At 41.2% G+C, this 24742-nt stretch overlaps 1 protein-coding gene across 7 annotated transcripts in view; it reads left to right on the top strand.

Moving 5' to 3' along the window:
- The window catches only part of cadm1a (cell adhesion molecule 1a), a 244019-nt gene that overhangs the window by 76917 nt on the left and 142360 nt on the right, over positions 1-24742 (top strand). For 5 of the 7 annotated variants that reach the window (XM_086013341.1, XM_086013344.1, XM_086013343.1 and 2 more), the window contains one exon: positions 16298-16411. The exons of the other annotated variants lie outside the window; for them this stretch is intronic. In XM_086013341.1, the coding sequence (XP_085869467.1) occupies positions 16298-16411 (114 nt within the window). The remainder of the gene's footprint in view (positions 1-16297; positions 16412-24742) is intronic. 7 annotated transcript variants of the gene reach the window in all.

Below are 24742 nucleotides of genomic sequence, written 5' to 3'. Positions count from 1 at the left end.
CTTCAATTGACAAACAGCTAAACTTGGTTGGGGCGGGTGGGCGGCGGGGACATTTTACCATTTTATCATATTACCTAGGTATGACATTTATCACCTCCCCTTCGGAGGTGATGTTTTTTGTGGGTTTGTCTGCAGTTTAGGCGGGCTTTTGATTTCGCAACAAAGAAGACGGCATATTTACGTATAATATATATGGAATGTATATGTAGCTGTGATAGACATCCAAAAGTCATCACAATTGTATTCATAATGGCTGCAATTTGAATTGATACCTTAGAAAATATTCTTTACATTTTATTTATGAAAATTGCTCTCCGTCTATAAAAAAAAACAATGTCTGAACGAACTGTTCGGAATGTTGCGGCATAACAGTGGGCCCAATTTACATAATACTGCACCCACATCGTTTCTCCTTCCCTGACTTGACAGCTAGGCCGGGCCGAAGAGCCGCCGTTTTCAAGAGACGGGGTCAAAGCTAAAGCAAACCAGAGCTGCAATGTTATCACAAATTAGCATTAGCGTTATCAACACTGGCTCCTGATAAGGGTTACATACTCGACTGTTGGCGACATGAAGTCTGTGTGGATGTGTCCACTGGATGTGCAAAACTGCACACCAGTCCAAATTTGGCAACTTGGTTATGAAGCGCTGCGTCCATGGGTGAAAATGATGGCTTTTCGTTCTTTGATCAGGGCCTGCTTTTCTATTGAGAATCTGTTTTGTTTGTGAATGAAAGTTGCAGCTCGCTTAGTCGCAACTCCCTAACTCCGCCTCCCAAGCTTCAAGAAAGCTGTACACTACCTGGCGTGAGCAGTGGCACTTTTTGTATGAGACAGAACTGTCCCCTAAAGCCGAGTAATTTCAAGGTGGGATACAAGCAGATACAATATACTTTGTGTATTTTGAGCCAAGAATGTCAAGAGATTCTTTATTAGGACACTGGGGATTTGTTTTAAATTGTGGATTTAAAAAAACAACAGCAACATAATACAGCCCAGTGTAAATTCAGCATTCAAGAATACAGTACTATTGGTTTTCAGTATGCCTCAGAGGGGAAAAAGCAGTTTTGCTTGAGAGAGCTGACAAAAAGCAGGCTAATTTAAAATCAAATAGCATAGAGTCACAGTTGTGTTTTGTGGCAAAATGGTTCTTCTGTGCAACACGTCACGCCTCGTATTATCTTTGTTCAGGCCGGCGCATACAAGCAAAACAACATAATGGCGGGCCTTCTGTTGCATAATCTCTGACTGCACGCAAAGAAAACAGAAAGGCCAAAAAAGCCGCCATTCTTTTCCAACGGCATCTGAAAGCCCGGCTGGGCTTGTGATGAATGAGTGCTCGCAGACTGGACTCTCTCTATTGGGGCGGTGCGAAAACTAGCTTAAGTGGGGGAGCTTAGTTACCACCTCAGTCTGGCTTCACTGCAGCCATTTAGTGCCTTGAATCCAGCCTCTTTTCCGCCGACTTGACAGGGCGTCAATACAAGCGAACGCACGCGCGCCAACGACAGCGGGATGGACGCCGGAGCTTCCGACAAACAAGTGTTTGGAATAATCAATCCAAAGTAATCCTACAACCCAAATTAAATTAGTGATGTGGGGCATCTTGTACTGTATTTAAAGCAACATGGACTTGAATTAATGCATCGCGAGAGAACCTTTAAGATGCTTTTACCCAGCCTGTAAAAGCAGGACATTTTTTCCATTCTCATTTGTCCCAAATGACTGAATGAAAAAATAATGCAATTGGGCCTTAAGATACAAGGTGACTCTAAACTCTAAACACTCGTATCTGGAATCACAATTTCCCATTGAAATGTATAGAACATAAATCTGTTCCAATCTTCCCCCCGAAAAACAACAATTATTGTAATGGTTATTTTAACGAGGAAAATAGCACTCCATACGATTGAACTTATTGAACTATACATTTTTGCCCCAACTGGGGGCCCTATAAGACAGACAGGGGATCTACTGTTCAATCCACGTAAACGCTAAACAGTCCTTGTCGCATGTGGGATTCACAATCTTTCAACTCTTCTCTAGCTCATCAGTACGGCACTTACATTAGTCATTCTACACAGATTAAATGACCGTGAGTACATTTTTTGTATGCATACATGTTATGTAATGCTTAGAGAACAATTAGCGGTAGCATTAAGCTAGTGGGGCCTTTCTTTGGGCATTTGTCTGGCTGTTTTAAATACATGGTGTAATTCTGTTTGTTTTATGCGTACTGTAATTTTACAGTAAACCTCACATGGCAGTCAGTGGCTTTAAATAGCTTGAAGCCTTCTTTAAGATGTTTTTTTTTACCCTTTGCCAAATTGCTGCTTTTTGTAAAGTGTGTTTTTGAGTTCACATGCCCTGATATCTGAAGTCTGTGCTCGCACAACAAAGCAAAAAAAAATATGTTGAACGAGGGTTCGTGTCTTAACGAACTCGCAAGTCAGGTCACTGTAACCTGGTGAAGCATCATCATTTTTCCTTTGCAATCCATAAAAACTTTTTTAATTTGAAGAATTCTGACAACCGCAACCTAAGGGACATTTAATTTCCAAATTTCCACTGTATTGCAATGTCAGAAATGTCGAGTTAAGAAAACAACACATCCTATTACGAAAAAAAAGTTATACGTCAAAGCCATTTGTAGTCAGCGGACAAGGAAGGAGATAAGACGGCCGCCGTGTGACAGCTACAGCGTCTACTGAATCCACCATATAATCACTGAACAAACACGGGGCAGCTTACCCAAGCCAAACCATTGTGCGCTTGTATTTGTCGCGGGGCAGCACCGCTAAAAGAAATCTACTGCTTCCTTCAATAGTCTCATTTGGCGCGCATCAGATATCCTGTCCACCTTCACTCGGGTAAACAAAAGCGAAGCGATAGAGCCTCCAACTCCAGTCCCGGGTGACTCGTGTGCTTCCGCCGCCGTATGAAAGATTAATCACGGGAGCTCGGACGAGGCTCCATGACACCTCGTATCATTTAAAAGTCATTACGACCACCAATAAACGCCCGGGCCGAAGCACGGCCAGAACATCACAGATGAAACATCCCTTCGTGGGTTTTTGACTCCCATGGGTGGGGACAAGGAGAGACTTGTGGTGATTTACATAAGCATTGTCACATAAAAATCCAGCATAATGAAAGACAAACAAGTGGGAGGCCGCTGGATTGAACAATATTTAATAACGGCAGACTTGTGGATGTCTTGTCCTCCCTCTCTGCGGGCTTGTGTGTCAATATGGGGACCACCAAGTGTTTCATCTGACACGATAAGCCAAACCGTAAAGATTAAAAGCGGCGAACAGCGGCTTGTGAAATGAGATCTTAACACGGGAATAAAAATCAATGCCTCAGTGATGGCTTGAGAGCAACGCAGATGTGTTTTTTTTTTTTTGAGATGGAATAATGATCTTGTGCAAGGTCAACTGTGATATTGCCGATGCCTGTTCATACCATGTACTTCATTTAACAGTGTATCAATATTGCTGTGGAAGCTCAATTTACAGGTTTAATTCGTTTTGTGACTAGTCCAGTGTTAGTGTCTGCTTCATGCTCGTTGTGAGTGTTTTCATTTTGTATGTGTGTACGTGACCGTTTTTCCCAATCACTAAGTGGCAGTAAAGTACATCACCGACCGACACTCTCCTTTTGTTTACCACGTCACTCAAGTGACTGTGTTACTAAAATAGGGCTGCGCAATTTTATCCAGGGTGATGATCAGGATTATTTTGATCAATCTTGTAATTTCAACATTTGTATTTTTACAGCACTGCTTTTTACCAAACAGTATGTAAACATTTTTTCAGTGCAAAACAAAATGTTAGAATAAATTATTGATAATAATAATAATAATAAAAAAAAAACGTAGTCAAGATTTTAAAACTTGCCAAGGGCTAACTGAATAAATATGTAATCTACTTACTTGTTTAACGTCACTTGCCCTGAATCGGCAACAAGTCCACTCAACGGATGCTGAGCTCTTCACCATGATGCCGCTCTTCTCCAATTTTTGCAGTATTTTCTTCTCTTGACATGACTCACTCTCATTAGTTGACCAGTGATATTAGGCTACCGCTGCAATTTTTTCACCCTCTTTTGAGGGGGCCTTAATGGTTCACTCATATGAATTACTGCTGAACCCTTTCCTTCCTCCACTACGGGGCCAATGTACAGAATGTTTTTTTTTTTCTTTTACCTTTAATATGATAACCAGTGGCAGAGCCTGGTTATTGCTACAAGGCTAGCGGCTACTCCTAGCCCTGTGTTTGTAAAGAAAAACAAACATCCGTATGCATGGTCTGCTTGCCTTTTGGCCTTGACATAGTGTTTCAGACAGTGAAGTCAGTCTGTTGCTTGAAAGTGGTTGAAATTTGCCCAACCTAGCATCATGTTATGGGTGGAGAATCACAGCTCTCGGGTGATATTACGAATGGAAATTGGCCCCTCTGTTGCGTCACTATTCGACTAAATTAGGCGGGCACTCCAGAGACCCAACTGACTGCATACGTGCAATTAAACAGTCAATTTTCATGTTCCCTTTTGGGGCTACTGTACATGAGCGTCAACGTTAGAAACACCTTTACATTAACAGCTAAGACATTTGGAACATATGGCCTAACACATGAGCTGTTCAAACTTACCTAAAATAAGCCCTGGCTCCACATGAATACTAATATGTTGGTGATCTCCATAGAAACCCACTGAACTTTATTTCTTTGTCAGTTTTTAATTGCGTTATTTCATATTTTTGTCCCGCAGTAATGGCGTTCCCGAAACGAGCTAATTACAGCGAGGGGGGGATAGAAGTGGCGCTGCGCGAGGCGGCGAGGGGTCTCGGATGATGTTGGATGGATTAACATGGCTGTTTACATTAAATTAGGAAGTGTTCATTTAACAGTTCCTGTTGCCAATGCTACTTAATGCTGATTTTTTGTTGTTGTTTTCTTTTCCTCCCTTTATGTCAAAACAGCAGCCAGACGAGGCCGTAATCGTTACCGCTTTGAACAAACGCAAAATAAATGAGTCGGGCAAGTCGAACGTACTAAAAAAGGTTGAGTTTGTGTGTAGGAGGAGGAGCAAACTTAACACCCAAGAAGTTTACTGCCTAAAGCTTCTCGTGACACATCAGTGCTGCATTTCACATGAATATTTATCAGCAACGTTATAGCGAGCAATCAGAACGGCAGCCCATTGGCGTTAAACTGGTTTTGCCTACGGATTGGTTGGATTTTTTCCGTCAGTCTTTCATTTCAGTTGGAGCTGCGGTCATTAGGGTTAGCGCTAAGCTCATTAAAACTGCAAAAGAAATGGCAATTGTACGTCACATACTGTACGTACTGTTGTTACTGCTGTTTTCCTGTTTTCCTGACAGTTGCAGCGGAAAGATTGATCATGAAACTCAAGAACGTTCTTGAATTGTCATGAAAGCATATGAATATATCCATGTCATAAGCAGTCTCAGTCCGCTTTAAGCCATTAATGTGTAAAGCGCCTTTCTCAACAGCTCCCCAAAACCTAAGGTCGCCTTTGGAATTACCCTTGAAAACCTGAAGTTCTCCCAGAAATTCAACACTTACAAAATGATTAATATCTCAGCCCCTGTAGCAGACAGAAACATAATTCCAAAAGAATTAAAGAGCTTAGACATGTGGCTTTCCCACAGGCAAAATGTATTATTTACTGTTTCAATCGAAGATGTGCAAATAACGTGTCAGTGCAAGAGAAGCACTATTTTAATAAAAAAAAAATTGAGTGGTAATTAACATCCTCTCTTCTGTTACAATGACGTCAATATCGCAATTGTCTACAAACCATATCATATTACGTTTGACTGGTTCCACTGGTCGTGCACGTCGTCTATATATCACTGCCGTTACTTACTTCAATCAGAGCTCCCGGCGATCTACGGCGTCCGCCATTAGCCTACCTACGGCTCGAAAAAATTCCACGACATCCTCCGCGGTCTCACGACACCGTTACGTGTATATTCTGATGCATTAAGTTGGCTAAGAGACGGAGAATTGGATTAAAAAAGGACAGTGACGTAACCGCTCCCCCGGTTTGAAAGGTAGAAAGACGCAACAGCATTCCTGGCTCTAGTGGTAGAAACGCGGTTATGCACTCCCGGGCTTAATGGGTTAAGGAAGGACTACCAAAGTCTGGAGATATTCACTTCCAAGAGGCTGAAATTTGGAGGATTTGGACTATTCTAAGTTAAACATGGTCTCATACAGTGATTGATCGATTGATCTTACACCTCTTAAAATTGTTATCTTTATTATTTAATAGAATTGGGAATTCTATGAAAACCCCTCTGAACACTGGCCTGAAGAGTGGAATCAGAACAATTAAAATGAAAAACATTGAAGTAAAAGAATGAATTGTTGAATATTCGCTAGTCAATCTGCTCATCCTTACTTTCTGATTGATCGGTTTCTGTGGCATGATGGAAAATATATCTTTCTTGACTCCCCGTTGGGTGCAAAGTGTTTTTCTCATTTTATCAGTGTTTGAAAGCTGTTTTTGCTATCAGCTTGAACTCCGCTGACTCCGTACCTGAGCGACTTCCCGCATCCTGATCTTTTTTCCGATCTCCTTTTTACAAGACGAGCAGGGGTTGAGATGCGCAGGGAGTTACCGCCGCCGCCGGGTTTTATAAGAGCGCCAACCCGAGAGTGTCGACGTGGCCTGTCGATGACCCGGCGGGGACGCCGGGAAGACGGCATTACTCTCTAATGCCGATGTGGAATAACTGCCAGCGAGTTAATTTGCCGAGCCTTCCTCTAAAGGTCAGGCGATAGGGGCAAGAAAAACATACCGCTGGAGGTTATTGGTAATATCGCAAATGCTGTTGGACTCATTTGCAGTCATAACGTGTAGAGGTAAATCCGTGTTTGCCCGTGTAAATCAAAACGAATCAATATGCATATCGGCAGGGTTGACCCCATTTTGCGTTTTTCTTTAACACAAGTGTGCATGTATGCATACAAGAAACAACTTAAGTCTTCCAGCCTTCCACACAATGCGCATACCAAAATACTTAAAATTCCGTCGATATCTCATCGTAGAATACATTATTTTATGAATAGATTATATCTGTCTTTGCTCACACAATCCCGACATCCTGGTGACTTTGGGGCTAATTCAATTAAATTAAACCTTTGCACAAATGCGGGGATTTCCTGCAAATGAAAGCATAGATTTACCTTTCCAGCGTGATATCCTTTCATTTGCCAGGTCTGAAAATGATCCATAGATTTGCAGATTTTTCTCCCATCGCACCACCGCCACCCCCTCTCCCTCGACTTCTCACGTTTTAATTTGATCAGAGGGTTTCCGGATTAGCAGCGTGAGTTTTACTCAGGGAGCCAAATGGGACGTGCTGGCTAGCCTACCTGCAGCCAATATGCTGCATTAGCTTAACCATGCCAATGGTTCTTGGCAGAGCCACTATTGAGATTCTCAGTTTGATCAAACCTAAAACCATACACATAACAGTGACCGAATACATTAATGTTGCTTCATTATTGCAGCAAACTGAACTCTTTAAACAAGATGGAACACTCTGACGGGGGACCAAAACATCGAATTTGCCCGACAATATTACCGTTTTAGGGATCCTAGTTGGGGGATGTGAATTATTTTAATTTCTGAATGAATGAATGAATGAATTATGCTAGCATCCTTTCAAACTGGACACGGTAATAATTCAGTAATGTGTACTGTTGGGAATAAATCAAAAGTTTGAATTATTTCAGTCTGTTATTTTAACAGACCGAAATAACCCCGTGGCTCCGAGATTGTCCCTTTTTAAAGATTTCATGGGCGAAATTTCATTCATTGACGTGCCATTACCTTGCACTTCAGTATGATTAATTAACCCAGTGATTATATTGAAAAAGATAAGTGCTACTGCAGATGAAAGGACTGTATTTGTCACCCCCCACCCCCCTTTCATTCTGACAAGGTGTGCATTGGCACAAAAACAAAATACCTCTGTTAGTGAAATATCACAGGGCTGATTTTGTAGTTCGAGGACACAAACGTACAAAAAGAAGACATGAAATTGAGGCTGCGACCTTCATTTTGAAGCGCTCACAGATTTGCCGTTTGTGTCTGGTGGAACTCGCTTCTCCTCCGTCATCCCGCTGTGAGCAAATGGAGCTTCTTCGGGACCCTTGCTGTGTTCAGGAACCGACAGGGAACGCTCCAAGGCATCGAAATTGCCAAGTCGCTCCATCCTGTGTGCGCCGCACATTAGGCAAAAGGCTGCCTCGGCCGGCCAGGTCCATTTAGTAAATCTGCACTTTTTTTTTTTTTTTTTTTTTTTCCATTCGAAATGTGAAATAACATTTCTTCCAATTTCCTGTTGCAAAGTTAATTGCCCAAAGAACTGAAGCAGAAAGACGTACTTCCGTGTGTCTGTATTCGCCAAACTAAACAATAGCGTTTATTATTTACTACAAGATCTTCATGGTAAGCAGTTGGGTGACGTCAAAATTCAGGACTACGACACAGGTTGGTCGTCCAGAACAGTTCACATCGAATTAAGCGGGGTTAACACTATAAAAAAACTACAATTTCATTCTGATAACCGATATTTTTTATTTCTATGTTCTTGTATTTTCAAGTGACACATATCGGACTCACGGATCACTCTTGACATTTACTGTACATGCCCAGAAACTTAAATAACAGTAAAACTGAACATTTTAGGGTGGCCTTTGTTGTGGGCAGGCTATGACCCACCTGTTCAATAATAATAATCTAATCAAGAGTAGGAATAGATAGATGACGGGTTCAGCCTCCTTGACGACCAATAAATCGGTATTGGCCCTGAAAAAAACATCGGACTTTCTATAGTCTTGATATTCCACACCTTTGAGGTGGATGGATAATCTCAGCAAAGAAAAAGTAATCATTAACACAGGTTTGTCAACATGTGTGTGAAATTGGCCTTTGTGTGAATAGAAAGTCACAGACTTTTAAATTCTGCTCATGCTAATCAGAGCAACAGCAAAAGTGTTGCATTCATATTTTATTTCACTGTACGTCCGAACTATTTTACAGTGTTAAATTGAGCAAAACATCTGTGGAAGTCTGCATTTGCCTTCTTGTAATGCCTGTGCCAACTGCAGCCACGACCTCAAGACAAAAAAAAAAAATCCCAAACTTTAATTTCGCCGCTCAAATATACAAGGTCGCTTCAATTTCACAAAGACTTTTTTGGCAGAACTCAACATGACAGACACTATGTCGCCGAAAACCTTGGGGGAATTTCTAAAGAGATATTTCCCGTTACGCTTTAGGAGGAACTCATCAAATCAACTGAATTAAAAGTTTTTGGGGATTATAGGTCAGGGTCACTACCAACTCATTGCACGCTCAAAACTCTTGTGATGCAAGCTTATTACAACAACGTTTCACACAGATGTGTAATAGCATGGAATATGTATTCCATGCAGTTGAATTTAAATATTTTCCTAGTCAGGGTTACTGTGTATTCTCAGTGTACAAGGAATTAGTTCTATGACAAAATTAAACATATTCCTGTATGTCACGGTACAGCATGAATACACCAGCACAGATATTAAATCAAGTACGTATTTGGCTAGATAGTTAGTCAGATACTTATCATCATTTAATAATTCAATACTTCAATATTGATATGGTTAATTAGTGATGGCAAGTCGCTACTGTATCAGTAGTGTCAGATATGGGGACAGTATTGATACATCAAATATCATCGAATATATCACAATATCTAGCGTAAGTAGGTATGTAGAGTTAAAAAAAATATATAATATACCTTAATAATCTTGCATTTATCATTTTATGGTAAAATGATGAGCGAAAAGTATATTAGCATTATTCCGGGTAATGCTAACGGGCAGCAGAACACAAGTACATAAAAAAAAACAAAATCATAAAAATGCGGAAAAAGTTCCCTGTGACATTTCTCACTTACATAACTCCAGAATTTGAGTCATATAATCTGTGTGTAGGCTGTCATGTGTCAGTTTAGTGTCGCCACCCAGCATCAGCGCTCTCGTATTCTCTTTTATGTGTCAGGCGACACATCTGCCGCCGCGTGTATTTAAAGGTTTTCCTGCCTTCCTGACGTGGATTGTACTCGTCTCATCTTTGCTTTGCCTCCCACAAGCATTCATCTGGGCCTCACTTCCTCCCTCCTACCTGCTTTTTGTAGTTTATAAATCAGATGCTTTGTTCTCGGGATTGCAGTCTCATCACTTGAGGTATTTTTGCGTCACATACCGGCATTAGCCTCCTCGGGAGGAATCCTTTTACCTGCGTTTTACCACACCATTTTTCTTCATGCTGATTGGTCAAACGAAGCTCGTTGGTTCCGAAGAGATGGTTGCCCGCATTATTCTTGCTTAGTTGCCATTAGAACCCCTGTAGCGCTAATCAATTAGCACTTCCATCATGTGTCGAACACTCAGTAGCTTTAAGCTTCACTCGTCCTTTTCCAAAGACTGCAAATGAAAAATAAAGAGGTAGTTGGGATATTTAAGAGGGAACAAAAGGAAAACATGAGCACCTGGCTGCAGATTTTTCAACCTGAAAGGACTTTTTAAAGGATAACAGCACCTCGATTTACAAATCCATATGACATGAATCTGTGAAAAACAAAATGTGACAGTATTACATTGGCCTGGACTCACTCTTAACCTATTGTTTGAATAAGGGTAAACCCTCTGACTTTTCCTCTTGTTGAAAAAGTCTCTTGGTGATTTTTTTTGGGGGGGGGGTTCACCAGCTTGGCAGAGAAAGGATATGCAGAACGTGTTCATGAGGAGAGGCTGCTCGAGGAGGCAATACTGTACTGACAATGCAATCACATTCACTCTTAGACAAATTTAAGCTTTTGTCAGTATATTCATTTAAAGTTGTCTTTGAAATGAAAAATTGCAACCACCTACGAGAGTTGGCATGTCTACAACTGGTGAAAACTAAGTACGAAGGACTCTTTATTGAGGCATATAACATGGCTAACAGCAACACGTTTCTGCTCTGACGTCACTTCAGAAAGGGGAAGATGCAACGTAACTACTCATTTTCTGAGAAATAAGAACTATTACTTTTGATCTGACTTAACATTTCCTAATGAGCCAAATATTGTTTAACAGTTTCAAGCTGCAGTTTAATTCCAACCTTAGTTTATTTTCTGCCAAATAAATAGAAGCATGTAGAAAAATCCCATGCCTACCATGCGGCACACTTTGCGCTCCTTGACCTGCTTTCATCACAACCAAGCCAAAGGTGAATTACAGAGAAACGTTGAGGGGGTTTTCGAGATCTTCTCGCATGTCACGCTGGGCGAAATCAAAGCAAAGTGGACCATTCCTTTCGATGTGACAAAGGGGGTCATCGGCGTCACCGGGGTTGGATGCGATAACCGCTTTTCTCTGCGGGTTTCCGACACTTAAGACCCTCCTCCGTGGCTGCAATCGAAGAAATTTTCCCCATTTGTCAAGGGAGGTTTCGTCCGGCCTCATCTTATCCTCCATCCATCATGTCAAATGCCAGGGTGAGCTGATGGAGGTCCACTTTCAAAGGGTGGGTGTGAGAAGCGGGGGATTAGCACACCCGCACTCACTGTCACTCTCGACCTCACACCCTCGGCAGCGGGGGGGGGGGGGGGGTGGAGGGACGAGGATAGAGCGAGGAAAGACGGCCAAAGACAAATCCCCCCGCGGCGGCGGCGCAAACGCGCAACCGTACGCGCGGTGGCAAGAAACCAATCGATGCGGTTTGATGAAAAACAATTGAGGCAGAGAGCGGAGTGGCAGGAGTTGTTTGATGCGGCTAATGTCACGCTCGCCGCATGCGCTCTCGTCGCCATGGCACCTCGGATGAATGCAGCTGCTGGCTATCGGAGCCAAGCTTGCAACAGATATGACGGCTGAATCTAGTGTGCTAATTCGAAAAACCTCCGGATGACTCATGAATATATTTACAATTTTCTTCAACATACAACTGTTGGGGCTCAGAAAATGGACGGTCTAAAATGCCATATAAGGCCTTTCTTCGTTCTCAAATGTCCCTTATAGAATCATTCTAATGTATTTGGCTGGACCACAGCCAATCAGATTATTTACCAAAGGCTTCATCATGCATGATTGCCATTTCTTTGCTCACTAAATGTGCGAATTTGAAAGTGGGCTTACCTCCATTAGGGAAATGGGATCCCATTGACCAGTTGGCTTTTAGTGGCCATACATATGGATGCCACCAGGTTGCATTAGAGAGCATCCAATTTTAACTGTGGTTGGGCAGCAAAACCCATCCACCAGCCAGCCAGTACAACAAACATTCATGCTCACATTAACACCAATGGACAGTTTAGAGTCTCTAATTAACCCAGATTTTTGTGTGTGTGTGTGTGTGTGGGTGTGTGTGTTGTGTGTGTGTGTGTGTGTGTGTGTGTGTGTGTGTGTGTGCGTGCGTGCGGGGGTGTGTGCGCGTGTGTGCGTGTGTGAATTTTCTGCCCTTGCAGAAAACCCACACAAGCCAAACAAAGCTAGACGTTTGGATGCATAATTTTCAAATATCTGTCAAATTTGCAATTTTTAAAATCGGCTATGATTGTCAAACAACCGACCTCTGTGCTGAATTCTGCGTATTACAAGCAAATCTAGATTTTCATTGATTCATTGAAGATTGTTTTTACATTTTAGAGGCTCACGTTTTTTTTTTCGATTTTGGCGTAAATAAATCGCTTATATCCACTGCGCTTTTGTTAAATTTAAGATCTTGCAATTCGCCATAAATTTGTCACATCTTCACATACTTAGAACATTGCTATGAAGAGATTCATTTCTGTCTTGGCTCCAGAACGTTGGCTTATTAGTTGCCATTTGGTTCCAAATAAAGGTGTCACAATTTCACTTCTCACTCTATTTTCACTGCGTTGCTCTCATAACTTTGACAAAGATTCAGATCCGAAGAAGGAGTCATATGACGATATGGTAAGGTTACTCAAAGGGGGGCTTTGTAGTGGGAGTCTTTGGGTGCCAGCCCAAAAGAGCTGCTCCTCCGCGAGTGCTTGCAAAGTGGGTCAGACGGAGCGGCACACACAAATGTATATTTAATGTCCCTGCTGGGACTGATGCTTTGGAGCACGAACAATCCTTTTCTTTTGCTGCCTCGCACGTACGCCGCATAATCTGCCGCGCTCGCTGATTAATCATCGCAAATGAACAGCGTGGCTGTCACGTTTTTTACGACTTCATTTCATCCGTATTGTGTAAGCGGCTTCGGCTTCTTTGGCTATCTTGTCCGGACATCTCATGTCGGCTTTCAAGGCTCGCCACGCTGTCGGTGTGGGCGTGTTCGGCGTGTGATTGGCATGTGAAAGTGGCCACTCAATCACCCGTCATTTTCACCAACAGGGTCCATCCATCTACTTTCAGTTATCTATAGAGCTTGATCTGGGGCCTATCCTAGCTGACTTTGCTGACCCGACATGCTTGATTTTGGAAAGCCAGCGTACCAGGAGAAAACCCATGCAATCAGATGTTCGAACCCTGAACCTTGTCAGGCAGACAGGCTAACCGCTATGCCTCCGTGCTAGCACCTCCACTCTTGAGTCCACCCTTAAATTCTTGTCGAACAGAAGCGAGAAAAAGGCACGATCTGGGATGAGAGTGATATTTAATTGGCCGGCTTCCCTTCAGGTCAAATCAGCACTGGTGTTCCGTCAACCTAATCCCGGGAAGATTGTTTCTGTGAGAGCATTCAGTCCTGACATTTTCATATTCCCTTTCCCACCACCCCTCTTAGAAGGCAATATCAGCTCCCCTCACCCTTCAGCATGATTTCAACCTGACTAATCCTTCCCGAGATCCATCTGTGATTCAATAGGATCATCATGCATTAGTATTCCTGTGGCATTACAGCATGCGTGGCTAAATACAAGTAGTCACCTTTCCATATTTCACCACATGATGAAAGCAAGTGTTCAGTTCAGTTTAGAGAAACTCAAGACCCAGTTTGAAAAATGTTTCCTCCCCCATGACGCAGACTTACTCAAATATATCATGGTACATTAAACTGTAGCTCCATTTTGTTGTATTACAAATAATATTACAGTCTCTAAAAGCTAACATTACCTTCTTACTTTTCACCAAAACAACTGCAGAATTATAACATGCTTCATCTAACTGTAATAATATGACAGGACAGACAGGACAGATTACATATTATTTAAAAAACGAATAATAATGGACCTACTTCCCATTGAATTTGTGAACCCTTTTACAATGTCCCCTATCTTTTTTTTAATAGCCAGAGATTAAAAGGAAGTTCATGGTTATGGCTTTGGATATCGGTCGCAATGCTGGTACTTGGAAAGTTAAGTACTGTATTTTATTTTAGGTAGTACTCAGTGTAAAAAGTTTGAAAATCACAGGTCTAATACAGTTTTCAAGCACTATATAGCATGTACCACTTGCCAATATATAAATGTATAGCATCTTAGTCTTAGTCCCTTTATCTAGATGACAAACTCTGGTCGCTGTATGGTTGTAATGCAAAAATGTTGCTGCAATTTTCTTACATATGCCTTGCATGACTGCGAAAAAGCCAAAAGCCAATATATTCCTCCCAATGTGGATCATGTATTGACATTTGTGACCCATAAACTAATGCTTAAATTAGAAGAGCAGAGAACATGGATTAGCCAAGAAATTACATGCCCGGTTGAGGATCACTAAAATAGATTTGTATTTTATTCAGTCAATCAACAACCCAATAAAACAATACAATAAAATTAAAAAGCCATCCATCCGTGTTGGGTCCTGATCATCATCATGTAGTCAAACCTTTCTGCAGAGTTTGCGAGCTATCCAACCCAAAAGTTTTGTTGGCGGATTTCCGGACGGGCCATCGCTCTTTTTATTCCGGCTTTGAAGTCGTCTTCTGACTTTGATCACCTCTGCCTCGGGGAAATCGCTTTTTCCACAAATATCAGACTCCCGAGTTGAATTCCGCAGAGTACGCCATCTAAGATCTCGGTTTAAAATGCTACCCTGATGTCGGAGCTAGTTAATTTTTATTCCAGAGAATATTATGATCTCGTCCTTAAAGGCGGTAGTTCTGAAAATCGAAGAAATGTTTGCATTCTGACTACAGCATTTAACTGACTGGTAATCCCGGCAATGCTGGAGTTGTGTCAGACAAAGGACCATTCACACTCAAATTCACACCAGAAGACCAGAGTCGCGATTTACACACAGAACCTCAAAATTGTGAGGCAGACGCTCTAACCACTCTGCCGAAGACTTTCAGTTGGTTACCTGCCTCCCCTAACATTTACTAAAGTTTCTGAAGGCTTGCTGGGGTACACACTCTGTTTCATGATGGAATTCCATTTGCTGAAAGGGTGACCCAGGGGTGGAATATCCTTTTTGCATCTTTGGCATTTGCAAAATTTGGATTGAATCCCTTAGCGCCTTGTATTGCACAGCATCTTTGCACCTTTGGCTGTTTACGAGATGCTTTTAAGGAAGATATAGAGCCTCAACCATTGAACAAAAAACAGGGATGGGTTCTCCACACGGGCTAATGTGCGGTCCCACGCACCACTCGATGTAAGAATAAGTTGCCGCAATGGTATCTATAAAAGAATGCTGGGGTACTTTCAAATTGCTTAATTGAACAGTAAGAAAATAAACATGTGATAATCACATTCAATACACTACAGTAGGTGCTGACACCCAAGCCACTCAACACAGTAGTTCCTGCCAACTCACTTTCACTGACACCCACGTCACTCACCAGGCTGCCTTTTGGAGCGTGATGATGTCAATGCCAAATGGACAAAAAATAATCCCAGCACCTCACTTGCATGTTATTGTTCTTAAAAATGCTATTTTTTTAATCATATGACTCGATGTGATGATACTTAATTCTCAAGACATGCAATAACTGCATCTGTAGGAAGATGTAGCCATCTGAATAATGGATAATAGAGTAAATGCACTGTACATCACAAGTCACCGTTTGATGATTATAACATGCAATAAGTAAACCAATTTCAAGACCAAAATCGCAACTATTTACATCCAGGTGAAATTATCTTCTCAGTAGAGGGGAAACAAATGACAAGTATGTACTATAATGTTTGTTGCTCTTCATGGGTTTTTTTTTTCTTAAAAGATTTACCCATATTAAATTGAAAAAAAAAAAATCTTTGCGTGTAATATCCTGCAACAGTGATATCATACTAACCCTTTTCCTCTTTCCTTGTGGTTTTCTCCTAGGTAAGCAATTTTCCTTCCTCTCTGTTGGTAGCGGTGGTGATGGAGGAGGCCTGGCCAAGCGTGCGTCCTGCCGCCGCCAGCCCCGGCAAAAGTTTCACGCGGCTAAAATGCGAGGCGAGTGTGATTAAGGTGAAGCGCTGAGCCACTGTGCCGCATAACAAAAATGGCAGACGTCAGCATTGTGAGCCGTGGATACAATGGAGTGCATTCTGCAACCCCATAAGTACTGTTCTGTACTGACTTTTTGTGTCGACATTTAATGTAAATGCAGATGTTTAATATACTGTATTTCTATTTATATAAATACTCAGCTCTCCAAGTATTACCAACATAACCAGAATAAAGATGTAGTAGGCCCAAGTGTTCATCAAAAAAGAAAAACAAAAATCCTTAAAAAAAACAAACGCATTGATTAAAATGCACTGCACATAGGAGAATTGAATCTGTACCTAATAAAAGCTTTTAAGACAAACAATTGTTAAAGTTAAAATGTATTGAACTTGACCCTTAAATATAACAGAACAGTAGGCCTACTTCAGGCAGTGGTTATTTCGCATACCACTAAAGGGAGGCTGCGTAGTCATTAGAAGATGCCTGCATTTAACCACTCAGGCTGGAAGTCAGTCATTATTTATATTTGTCAGGGTGTCCACGCAGAGCCGGCTCACCCATTAGGCAATATGGGCAAATGCTAAGGGTACTGTAGCTTCCTGGGGATGCCACAAAATCGGGGGGTGGGGTAGTCAGCCTTATGTATGTATGTTTGTTGTTATGTCTGTTTTGGTGCAGTACTGCAATGCAGCATCCCCAGAGCTGATGCTAATTTTGCGCTTACCTTCTTAGCGACACAAATGGCGGGGGGATGCTCATTTCTTCATCTTGCAGCTATGGCGGGGGGATGCTCATTTCTTCATCTTGCAGCTGCCTTTGTGCACATGAAGAAATATGCACCGTCATATTTGATGTATCCATGGCAGGGTGGGGGGAGCGCATGGCGGTGTTGTCAGGGGAAAGCTAATTAGCGTAAGTACACTGCATCATTGTGCCGCAGAACAGGACATCTTTGCATTTCAAGCGCTCCCCGTTGCTTAGACATCCTTTCGAAACGGTGTCACGGACGACTTCGCATAAGCAGGGACGTTGGAAACATCCAATTGAGCATTTCTGCAACTCTGGACATTTGTTATCCAATAGCGGGGCGCTGAGAACTGCATCTTCGGTTATTTTCATTACTCGAGCAAATACGCTGCGGAAGTTCATTGTAATAACGCTAAATCACCCACTGCCCTTGTAGCTCTGGCGAGGTCAAAAACTGCATAGCAGACACTTTTTTTTTGTAAACGCATAAAGAAAATACTGTCAGAGGAGGCTAATCTGCCTGTGCCAAGGAGCCATAAGCCATGCAACCCCACCCATAAAATACAAGCCCATAATCATTTTATTTAGCACTTAGCAGGCGATATAGTTAGCCTTGAAATCTCTCGGGAGAGTTCATTCGAGCTCCGCTGTATAAAGTTCAGATGTAAACAACGTGGAGGCGACTAGTAAAGGTTGATGAGCCGTCTGCTGGGCTGTCCTGTATGAAAAAATGTCCCAAATCATCCGCTGCACATAGTCTCAACATTTTAAGTCACAGAGAATAATATCTATGAATAATATAAAGTATGTGTGGTGGTGAGTTTTAGTAGCAGTACAAGCATGAACAGAAACATTCAGTGTAGGGTTAGCTAATGACCCCGTGGACAATCTTATTGTGGAGGCTCACGTTTGTTTTCGAGCCAACGCGTTTTGGTCATGATGGTTCTGAGTTTAAGCAGCAAAGCTAATGCTACAAACCTGGACAGACAATAAAAGCACAAACACAAAAATTTCTGCAAGTATGGTCGAGCACTAGCTAATTATGCCATTGATGACCCAAATGTGTAATTCACAAATTTAGTTTTTGCGTGAAAGAGTTTTGTTCATGAAGAAAAACAACCAAAATCGTAAGTGACTTTTAGCAACATGTTCATTTCAAACAACCACATAGCTTAGCCTTTTAGTCTGCTAGCTTAATGCTAAATAGCGTTTATGTTGTGGTGATTTAAACAACAGATGAATGCAAACAATTATTCAGTATAACAGTGCTCACAGCCATAGATTTTGTCATTTTTGTCACACTTAGAATCCAAAAGAAGTGTGGAAATGTGAACGGGAGACTAGTAGAATTTATCAGAAATCACAAACGTGTCATTAAAGCTTAGTGACACTCTTAACGGTAGTCCACTTTTTTTGGGGACAATTTTACTGTCACCCTTGGCCATCTTATTTCGTTTATCATCTCTTACGGCTAAAAAGTAATTCCTCAGTTGGAACAAATTGAATGAATTGTGTTCGACCTTGAAGTTTCCACTGTAGTGTCCATCTGTTAAAATAAAAATAACTTCTGCCAATTGTGTGAAGTAAAAATGATACCGTCCGATAGTGACTGAGAGTATCTCTATGGGAATACCATATGCAGGGGAAAAAAAGGAAATAAAAATGTCAAGACATCCCCTTATCTCCCACTTGCGCGAAACCTTGAGTTGTTCTGAAGTTCAGCACAACAAAAAAAAGACACTTTTCTGACCTTTCTCCATAGAACTTTTTTATTCTTCAAATTCCAGCGGACCTTGGGAAAAATTGTCAGACGGAACAATCAGAACACAGGCAAGAAAATCCTTTCTCAACCACGCATCACTTTGCCAGTTATACTGAATAAAGGTCATACTGTTTTGCTGCTTTTCTTGCGAGTATGTTTTGAATGGGTATGACCTGCTTTTCTGGAAGCAACTCTTTTCACACTGTTTATTTTAAAGTTTATGGTTGGTTGAAGGTTTATAGTGTTTACTATTAACCCTGATGGAACAAAACAGACATTTGCCCATTGTATGGCAGCAGAAAATACTGTATTTGGCAGTGCAAATCATGTCAGCCCTGTTTGTGGAGTGTGGCACACACAATGGAAACATGCTGGCCATGTTTGTTGTGTGTGTCAAACATAATGCAAAATATTTATAGAGTTTTTTTCCCATATCTCTTAACTGGGCACCCATATGGATTGTTTTAGGCAGATGCAGATTCCGATATTTGGCAGAATAAAATCCTGATAACTGATTAATCGGCTGATTAATTGAAAAATAATTTATGAATAAAAATTGTACCTCAATAAATGTTTGGAAAAAATCGTAATAAATTAAATGTATATGTATTGGATTATAAAGTTAAATACAACTCAATATATGTTTGGAAAAAATCTTAATGAATTAAATGTATATGTATTGAATCATAAAGTTAAATAGAACTGAACTCTATTGAAATGCTTTGTGCTGAGTAAAAAAAATATCTCAAATGTAATATAACGCTTCGTGTCTGAATGTATTTTTAATCAATTAAAAGCCCTCCTACTTCTTTGTCTGTATTGTAAATTTACCTATGTAAGAAATTTTTCCATAACTCTTTGGCTGTTTGGCAAGATTTACACCAGGGGTCACCAACTCCGGTCCTCGAGGGCACCTGTCCTGCAGGTTTTCCATCTCTCCCTGCTGTAACACACCTGATTCAGCTCATCAGCAGGCTCTTGAGAAGCCTGATAACGATCCCGATCATTTTAACAGGTGTGTTACAGCAGGGAGAGATGGAAAACCTGCAGGACAGGTGCCCTCGAGGACCGGAGTTGGTGACCCCTGATTTACACTGAGCGAATGTGTCCGCTATATGGAATCAAAATCGTCTTTTGAAAACTGTAAAGAAACAGAGAACGCCTGTTGCATATTTTTGCTGTATTTATTTGTTCTCTGGAGTCCATTCCTTCACGTTTTGCATTCACCCCAAAAGATTTGATGAGCGACATTATCATTTTTGCTGTCAGTCGGCCTCCACATTCACCACCTTGCACTAGATGGATGTTTAAAAAAGCAAAAGATAAAACATGAACTCCGAATGAACCGCCCCACTAGTGTTCAGGCATTCATAAAGGCAATCAAACTCGGAGATTAGCATAACATTTATAATTGTGAGCCGCGTTGTCAGCTGCTGATTACGCATGAATGCGCGATGAATGCAAGAATGCAGCGATGACTTTGGGCGAAGACGCTTCTGATCAGCTTCAAAAAGCCGGTAGCGGCAACCGTGTCCGACTGTTGCGTCACTCCCTTGGGGAGGTGACGGAAGTGTGACTTTCTCTCCAACTGGGACGTGCTGTGGACTTGACCAACAGGGAGAATAAACCAAACTCATTGTAATCTTCGTTTGTTTAACTTCAAAATAGCCTGATTTGCTCCTTCGAATTGAAGTTCATGATTTGTTGACTGTGGAAATGTTTACCAAAAACAAAGTTTGCAAGAGCGGGATCTCCTCGCATAACTTCAGAATATTGTGTAATGTTGTAAAAAAAAGAATTAAACAATATCTTTGAACTTGCTTTTTTTCCTGAGCTCCTCGCTTCTGTACGTCTGCATTTTGAAAAGGTTTAGTGAGAAAATCATCTTTTATTCACAAGCGCACCATATGAGTTTCAGTGCTTTCTTCTTGATTTTAAGGCACACTTTAATATTTTAGGAACCCCCCCTCACAGTAGTTTAAGTGAGGAAATTACAGCTCCTGGAAAGTATGTGAAGTTATTCTTTTTTTTTTTTTCTCATGCTTTGAACCCTCGAGACAATATTAGAAAACACCAAAGAAGTATTGAAGTATTATGTTATTGTTCCATTCCAATGCAGTTACAATGAAAGAGAAGCCATGTTTTTGGAGGGTGTCAAACAATGACCACCTTGTTTGTGGATTGGTTTGAACAAGAGTTGTAGCTATGACGTTTTTTTCTTAGAATCGAGTATCATATCTATCAATTAAGATAAACATTGACTCTGCATTATTAATCACAATAACCTGCACATTTGTGGGGTCACCATCCGCACGTGATACTTTATGTGACGTTGACTGTGCACTGACTTCAAAAGTCAGGACCTGGTGAATGACGTGGGTGTCAGCGAATGAAATTGTTGCTAGCTGTAAACTGGCAAACCCGTTAAATTTGTTGTGAGTGTGGCCACAAGAATCGCTGAGAATTTATTTTCAGTTTTTTTAATTTATTGGAATTAACTGGGAATTGAGTCGTTTAATGGCAACGTATCATATTCAAGCATAAGTGTGCGTGGGGGTGGGGGATCATACGTTTTGGGCATTCATTGCTCAATATACTTGGGAATGAATTCCCAAATTACAGCTTTGAAAATTCCTGGAATTTTGCAATGCTAGTGTCATGTTTCCGAGGTGTGTCAAACCGTATTATGTGGAGTGTGCTGTACACTGACCATGGCGGCCATATACAGAGAGTCATTTCAACCATTTCAGCCATTTGCGCTTCACCATGTCAGCATAAGCGCAATTTGGTCGTGGAATATGTGAGGAACACTTATGTATGACACAGCAGTGCAATCATCACTGCAACTGACTTAAGTTTCACTTAATGAATTCATGGGATATATTATCATTAATACGTACTCTGTGATGTTTCTGCCGCATCCCTGGAGGAGTCCAAAGTGCCTGCGGTCTGTGCTGCAGGGTCCCTCCCAAAATTGGAACTGATGTAGCTGGAGGCGAGAGGTTTGGGAATTCTTTTGTGGTTTGAGAGAGACATGGAGAGCATGATGCTTTATTCTTTTTTAAAACCAATAGGGTTTATTATGTGTTTTACGACTGGCGCAGACTGGATTTTGTCAATCCCTCAACATTTTTTTTTTAATTCCCTGTGCCCACAACTGTCATGTGGAATGTGTTACCGCGTTGCCTGAATGTGGGTGGGTGCGTCTTTTTTTTTTTTTTTTTTTTTTTTTTTTCGTGCGCCTCGTAGAGTGTGTGTTAACATGACAAATGTGACTTGTGGTTACAAGGGCGGCGGAGTAATTGCTCCGCCGCTACCTGCACGGCGATCGTCGAACATCCCCCTCCTTGCAAAAGTCAAATAAGAGACAGGCCTTAACGGCTCCCCCGTGCTCATATTTTTACAAATGACGCCACTAACTACATCTCTCTTCAGCTTGTCGTGGGTCGAGTGCAAGACGCATTCATCCGCTTTGCGCCCAACGATAAAAATGAGTCACGTTCCGCTGGAGAGCACTTTAAAGTATGAAAGTAAAGGCTCATGTTTCATGTTATTTATTCCAAAAAGGGGATTTTACAGCCATTAATGACAGTTAAAAAGCTTTCTTTACCGATGTGTCACCCTCCGCCCGTGTAACTAATTCTGGTTAATGGTCGGATCTCGACTCTTCAAATCACCATTAATAAGAATAGCAGAGGTCCTGCAAAATTGCCACATCATTAAGAGAAGATCTGACGTTTATTCGCCTGTGCCTTTAACACGGAATCCAGATTTTTCCGGAACTGTGTTGGTAGGGATACTCAAAACCAAATCTTGAAGGGCCACAAATAACTTTTTTCAGTGAGTCAAAGGTCCATTTATTGAGGTTGGTCAGGCCATGTGCGATAAGACTTTGATATCCATAACAAAATGTGCTTTTCATTGAAAATGACAAAAATACTAATTAAATGAAATGTAATTTCCATTTGATGAATTAAAATAGAATAAAATGTGCATATTTGACATGAAGGATGAATGAGTAGCGAAACCAGCCTTACTTTAAGGTATCAGAAATTCTTGTGGAAACTGCCCATAACAGCTACCATTACTTAAGGCAAAATCTGACATGTGAGGAAAGTCCTCCTCGGCAGTAGTTGGCTCTATATAGTACGGCAGCAGTTTGGCACATTGGCACATTGGCAAACAAAAAAAAAAGAAGAACTGTTTTATAGCAAAACTCGATATCGGTGAGTACTCAGTACTGGTATCGGTATCGGAGTGCTATTAAACATTCCTAGTTAACATAGCACTTCCTGTATTTTGCTTTTATTCTGAAAGACAAAGTGTGTCATTTCCTGTGTCAGATTGTCACTCCGTTAGTGGTCAATATATGGTGTCTTTCGCTAATTAACAGAACATAAGGACGATATTATACAACATATTCTGGTGCCACAGGTAATGACTAATGCTAACAAGGCATTAATTATACTTGTGTCGCTACTCAGCTTTTCATTTACACCCTTACTCACGGCACTTGTTGACTGAAAATGCAGTAAAAAGTAAGTCTCAATCGCTGCCATTTATTGAAAGTTTAGACAGATGAAGTTTCTTAACAAAAATTGCAAGAAACCTGAGCTTCTGGTAAGCCCACTGGCGCGTTGACTTGGGAGCGTTTGGTTCCAGTCCGGCGGGTTTGAGCGGAGATGAAATGCGCTCGCTCATCTTTATGATTTAAATTGATATTGCGGAGGGCGATGGAAATATTAGAGGGACTGGTTCTACAGCTCTGAATAATTGATTTGTAAGGCAGCAGCTGAGGGGAAAGCGGTGAGTGTTTGCTCGTCATGCAGATGAACAGGAGTTGGGACTTTGACAATCGTGTGATTTATTACCTCTTTGCCCCAAGACGATTCATTCCACAACATTGGTTAAAATTAGTTTTAATTCAACACATTTCCGATATGAATTGATATGAGTGAAAGTGCAAATAATTTGTCAAAATTCAATGCCTTAATTTATTGTCCAGATCATTTTTCACTTTTTTTAAATTGAACCAAAGTGAACATAAAAATCTCAATAACAGTCTACTTAAATTACACTATTATGTATTTTTTTCCACAAGGTCACCAATAAGTGTGAATAAAAAAGTAGGCGCCCATACAGACCATTTTCACTCATCGGGGCAGCACTTCATCATCAAGCAGTGCCTAGCGAAACTGCCTTGTCGTCCACTATTGTACAACAAAAATGATATTGTTCATTTAGCTGATGATTAGTGAAGGTTAGGTGCAAATTTGGCTTTTCACATTTCATATCTGCGTTCCCCTCCCCCGACCATCCTGACGCACCGCTTAGAGGGTTACAAGGGGCGGCATTTATTCGGATTCATCTCGCTTTACAGCTTAGTGTGAAGGAATAGATACGGACGGTGGGAACCAGTCGGATAAATAAACAGGTCACGCTCCAAATAATTAACCTCTGCGGGTCTTTGACAGCCTGAAAATGCTTCGGGCAAACGGGGAGGGAGAACCTTTTCCGCCCCTGCCTGGTTAAGATTCATATGTGATATATGTGACAAATTCGAGGAAAAATGTCTATCCATCCTTCAGTCCATCATGAAAACGAAAAGGACCAAGCTAGTGGTAATTTCAATTATTTCTGTTCACAAAATCGATTCTTCCCGTATTAGCATTAAATAATTAACTGCTAAGCCCATTTCAACTAATTTGCTAACCAAAACAGCAGATCACAAACAATGCCTCAAATCAATTAAAGTGTGGAGTCTTCCCATGTTGTAAATTAATTTCCCACAGATTATTACATTTTTTATTTTGCCTCTGACTACG

The sequence above is a fragment of the Filicampus tigris genome, chromosome 17, assembly GCF_054856515.1.
Source record: "Filicampus tigris isolate MCC_2025a chromosome 17, RoL_Ftig_1.0, whole genome shotgun sequence".
Lineage (NCBI taxonomy): Eukaryota > Metazoa > Chordata > Actinopteri > Syngnathiformes > Syngnathidae > Filicampus > Filicampus tigris.
Note: the sequence above shows the minus strand (reverse complement) of the source record. Positions and strands in the feature narration are given on the sequence as shown.